This window comes from Ixodes scapularis, unplaced genomic scaffold (assembly GCF_016920785.2).
Source record: "Ixodes scapularis isolate PalLabHiFi unplaced genomic scaffold, ASM1692078v2 PGA_scaffold10__122_contigs__length_95168666, whole genome shotgun sequence".
Classification (NCBI taxonomy): domain Eukaryota; kingdom Metazoa; phylum Arthropoda; class Arachnida; order Ixodida; family Ixodidae; genus Ixodes; species Ixodes scapularis.
Window position 1 is genome coordinate 84,157,693 of NW_024609836.1, and position 5,626 is coordinate 84,163,318.

The 5,626-nt window shown below is 47.1% G+C and overlaps 1 protein-coding gene across 1 annotated transcript; it reads left to right on the forward strand.

The window, feature by feature from the left end:
- Positions 1 to 3,694: 3,694 nt before the first annotated feature.
- Positions 3,695 to 4,867, forward strand: LOC115314977 (sulfotransferase ssu-1). The gene has a single exon (XM_029974077.4). It carries the CDS (start codon positions 3,695 to 3,697, stop codon positions 4,661 to 4,663), a length of 969 nt encoding a protein of 322 aa, XP_029829937.2. The 3' UTR covers positions 4,664 to 4,867.
- The last annotated feature ends 759 nt before the right edge of the window (positions 4,868 to 5,626 follow it).

Genomic DNA, 5,626 nt, shown 5'->3' on the forward strand with positions numbered 1-5,626 from the left:
CGCGTCTGCTACTCCCGGCATCGTCTCGATTCCCGCCCCTGGCCGCAATGCCTGATGGGACTGCCCCCCCGGCGCACCGCCGATTTTCTTGGTGCGCGTTGGGGGGAGGGTGCGCTTCTTTGATCGAGGACGTCCGGTGCGCATCGGTGCACTTGATCGAAGATGAAGGGGCGCACCTCAGTGCCCCGGTGCGCACCGGTGCGGATGATCGAGGATGCTAATAGGTAAACTGGTCATAGGTGAACTGGCCAAAGAGGGCATCCCGTTTTAGGTGAACCCGTAATAGGGAGAGTGGTCGCAGTGACCTTCTATTTCTTGGAAAGTTCGCCACAGACCTTTCTTTTAGAGGAGGGGGGGACTTTATTCTAAAAAGTGGTCGCATCGAACTTGTCGCAGTATCAAACTTGGCCTCTCTTTTTGTTTGTTTGCAGGGGGTGGTTATATATATCACCACGAACTGATAATTGTTGCAAACTTCATTTATCCACGCCGCGAACAAACCTATACAAGTACTCAGCATTGCACCTGTGAACCGCTCTGTGGAACAAGCTGCCTGATGACGTTGTTATTCTAGCAAATATGGATGATTTCAAAAATGCGCTGAAAGCGCACAACCTGTGTGCCAGTTGTTGAATTGTGTTGTATTGACGTAAGTTTTCATTAATGTTTTGTAACCTTCCTCCCCCCCCCCCCCCCCCCCCCCCGTAAAGCCTAGAAATGGGCGATTTAAAAGTAATAAAATGAAAATGAAATGAAAAGCTAGAGCAAATGGAGGCTGAGCTTAGCGAGGAATGGGAGAAGCGGGTCGAACAATCGGCGACATAGAAGAGCATCAGCTGGAACATGTCGCGCAAGAAACGGTCTAATAGGAGGTCGAAATAGCCTTTGCGGAGCCGCTCAGAAGACTTCCCCGAAGGAAAAAGTCAAGTAACCAGGCATTTCAACGGACGCACTCGTCATGCTTCTGTGATACGGCTATACCGAGAACGACGCTGATGAATAATCACTTCCATGGAAACGAATAGGGAAAATGCCCAAATGGCCCACCGCAGTTCCATATACGTATACCGGAAGTGAAATAGCATTTCGTAAAACTGTTGATCTTATTTACAAGTGATACAATTGTAGCGCCTTTTGACCGTTTTCACAGAAAGTCAATCCGCCATTTTGTTGCAACATGTCAGAGCGGCGACTCTTCTATGCTTCTGTGCATTACGCCTTTTATGGTACCTAATGAGTACTATACTTGGAATGCTCACCCTGAGCACGCGCCAGGCAGCTCATCACAAGAAAATGGTGGGCAGGACTAAACATTTGCACTAAACAAGACACGAATGCTGTTGAAAATAGCTTCTCCTTAGTGAACAAAAGGTAAGGGCGCAAACGAGCTGGTACAAACACAAAGTCTCAAACACAGCTCAAAAGCTGAGCTGTGTTTGAGACTTTGTGTTTGTCCGTCCCTTTTTGTCCCAGTCTCGGGGTTTTTGTCGAAATGTTTAGCTTCTCCTTCTAGGTTTGACATTTATCCTCTTGTCCTTATTTAGTTCTGAATTTTCTCCGAACACGCTTCTAATGTTGAAGGAGAATCAGAGCGCACCATGACGTTGGAAGAAAACAGGACTGTTAAATTAAGTTGCGCACGCCAACTATGATAACGTGAGGAAGACGAACGTCACCGACTGGGTGCGCGAAACCGTCCCCTTGTTAACCCCATAAAGCTGATTCTGTTGAATCGTCTATAGGCGTAATTAATAATATATTCTTTCTTTTTGGCACGAAATTATTATTTTTTTCTTTTTTTACGGAGAAAGGTTTTTAATTTTGAACGCGGATGATGAAATTATCATCCGTGTTTTCGCACCGTCAGCCTGGCGCCTGTTGCAAGAGTGGGAACTTTAGCTCACCGCCGCGTTTCCCATGCTGCTCGGCAAGTTTCTAAGTTGAACAATATATGTTTTATTTTTTACAAATTAAAGCTATTCGACAAAATTTAGTTAATTATTCAATTTACCGTGACGATTATATAGCCCCATATATAATGCCTTCGCGCCGATGCGGTGGGACTGCTGTAGGCACTGCACATGCGCAGATCCTTCGCCTCGGGCGAATCTGGGTTCTGCGCATGCGCAGTGCCCTCCCCCGGTGGGCAAAGGCGGGCATGTTTGTAAACGCTGTGTTGGTCGATAGCTTAGGCAACTATACTGCATTAGCGTAGCCTTAACTAATTAAAAAAAAAAGGATGTGAAAAGCCTAAAATAAACACCCTGTATACATTTTATAGATGTAGTGAATTTAATCTCGTTGGACATGCGGACGTGGTCTAAATGCCGCATAAGCGATAGTTTTTAAGCCGACGTTTCCGATGATAATGGTGCCGATCAAACAGGGTTAAAAGCGCAAGTCGCTGGGCTTTTAGTACTGTTTATGATTGGTTAAGATAGAACACGGACATAAACGCGACAAACATCATGACGATGTGCTTTTGACGCTTGGTCCCATCATCAGCTCGCATCAGCTGCGTCTGTGCGTGACGGAGTGGCAACGGATGCGGCGGTCACTCAGAGGAATGGGGTTCGAATCCCATTCGGCACGGATCCTTATTTTATACATGCTCTACTCTTCTAAGAAATCCCAGCCCATTCTCGACGCGCTGCTTCGGGTCAGTCACACTTCCGTAGCTGACGCAAAACGCGTGGCACGTTCCTCTTCGCCGAAATAAACTTTTATTTCCCGTTCTAAATTGTTATTTTTTTTTTTTTTTGTGACAATATTGCATTTAACAGAAAATAGATATAGGTACACGCGTAAAAAACTGACTGCCTGAAAAACATGAGTTGACATTCCATCTTTAGGTACGTCCTGTACGGGATCAACCACCAATAATAGCGTACGTTTTATGCCCTATACTCACTCACAACGCAGTTATATCTGGAGCTATCTAACTATATCGCGCTCCGAGTCAACTGTAACAAATATATAAATGCTTGCGATGAATGCTGCGAAATCGTTTAGAGGTTCCGATGGTACCTTCCTTAGACGCAGTATCGCCATGAAGTGGTAACAAAGAATGATAAAGTTATCAGTTTGTTGCAACCGCAAGACACAAGTTACCTCTTCATTTTTTTTTTTTATCTTTACAAGTACTGTTTTATTTATTTTTATTTTTTTACTCGGCACACACTCCGCTTTGGCAGGAATTTGCACATACGCCACGTGGAGAGAGATGATGAGGTGAACTAGAAGCGCCTGTCGTAAATTTCTGGCCATGGACGCTGCTGGGTCACCTGATATAAATAAACAAAACAAAAATATCATCAGTTGCAGGTGCGGGCACAGGTGGATGACATTGCGAAACGGATGCGTGACGCTGACAGTGAAAGCCGTTATACGTGCCTAGCTTTATTGTTACGTCGCTTGCATGTAGATGCGCTCAGTGTCCGTTTATTTCTGCCGCGGTAGCTACAATAAAACTGCGAATTGTCCATTGCAATACTTTTTCCTTTTTTGCCGTCCTAGGAAAAATGGCGCAATAGCTTTTTTTGTCGCACTTCCTGCCGACGGGCAGGCGCCACTACTTTTCTTTTAAAAGAATTAGAATGCCTATCAAGTCGCCATAACGTACCTGACGTTAAGTGGCAGAGGCTCCGCCATCCCTTCGATAAATGAAACATTGAATATACTTTCTGCATCAAAAATGACGTCCTATATGCAGGTGAAGCCGAAGCTAAAGTACCGCAGCGTTGGAAGCTACTACACGGCGACCCACTTTCCGGACGAGATCCTTCGGTCGGCCCTCAGCTACGAACCACAACCGGAAGACGTCTTCATCGTCACGTACCCGAAATGCGGCACGACCTGGTTGCAGTCCATCCTGTACAGCATCTACACCAACGGTGCACCCGTGGAGTCCGTTGAGGATTTCGCAAAGAAAATGCCCTTCCTGGAAAGGATGGGCGCAGAAGGTTTGGCTGACCTCGTCAGGCCAGGCAGTGCCATCAAGACCCACATGCTGTACGACCCGAACCGCATGTCCAAGCAGGCCAAGTACATTTACCTCGCCAGAAACCCGTACGACTGCTGCGTGTCCTTCTACCACCACCACAAGTTCTTCCCGTTTTACCTGTTCGAAGACGGTACGTTCGACGAGTTCTTCGAGCAGTTCATGAGTGGCCAAGTCGACTTCGGGGACTACTTCGACCATCTGCTCTCCTGGTACCCGCATCGGGACGAGCCCAACGTCCTTTTGATGACCTACGAAGACCTGAAGCAGGACACACGGTTCTGGGTGCAGAAGGTGGCCGACTTCTTGGGGAGCTGCTACGGCGATAGCTTGAGGGAGGATCCTGCTGCCATGGAGAGGATCCTCGACGCGGCCACTATGGACAGCGTGCGAGAGTTGTTCTGGCGTGAGAAGGACTACAGGCGACAGGTGTCGACGGTGATTCCCGTAGATCAGATTCCCCGATGGGCTTCTCTTTTCGCGGACGTGGTGGGAAATCTACAAAGAAAGCCGCACGGCGATGAGTTTGTGCGCAAGGGGATAGTCGGTGATTGGAAGAACTACTTTAAGCCCGAGCAATGCGAGAGGTTGAAGCGTAGGGCGAGGGAGAGATGCAGCGAAGTTAACGCCTTAGAACTGTGGAAACACTTGGACATCTTTTGAATAATTCCTCCATCATAGAATCCGACCACAAACTCGAGGAAGTCATTTGCGATTAGTTGATTGTGGGATATATAGGTGACAGCTCCGCAAAGTAGAGATGCTGATGCGGTCTGTGTGCCTTTTAGTTCTTTTTTGTTTGTTTATTGTCGCGCTCTAGAAGAAAAAAAGAAAAGAGAAGAGTGTGTTGTAAAAAGTAATAAAATGCATTCATCCAAAACTGAACTCGCTATTCACAAATTACTCGAGCCTTTACTTACAGTCTCCCTTAATTTTCATTGAAAACAACAACAACAACAACAAAAAAGAAGATCATGGCGGGACAGCGCAGCGCTATCTAGATTTCAGACGCCATGTTCTTCCCAGATGTGGCGCGCGGCCCGTCGAGCATTTCCACCGCAATGTATGGAGCCACTTTTCCCACGATAAAGGGGCTTTAGGGGAACCTGGACGTCAGCGCAGAGCTTTTGCAGCGGCGAGGACCCGAAACACACTTGTTCGCTCAGGAGAAGTGTGTTTCGGCGTCTCGCCACAGCATGGCGCCAGTCACGTGGCTCTCCTCTCATTTGTTGTCTGCCGCTCCACCTTTCCCAGGAGGCTATGGCTGAAATAACTCTTAAATATGGTCTAGTAAAAGTCTCTAATGACTCAGAGTGTTTGCCTGGTACGCACAGCGCGTGCACGAACTGCCATCAGCAAATAAAAAAATTACAACTTTTCCACTAAAAAAAAAAAAAAAAAATTAAAGACGTTTACAACTCCCTGTAACGCCGAATTAGAGCGCAGCTCTTGAGGAGGAGGGTGGAGGGGTACGGAGGGGAGGATTTGCTCCTCCTCCGTCCCTCCTCCTCTCCTGCTCCCCTCCCATTAGCGGGAAATTTTCGCTGCATTTCCCGTTAAATATGGCGAAACGATTCCCTGCCAAATTTAGCGGGGAAAAGGTTCCGCTAAATTTGCCGGCAAAAA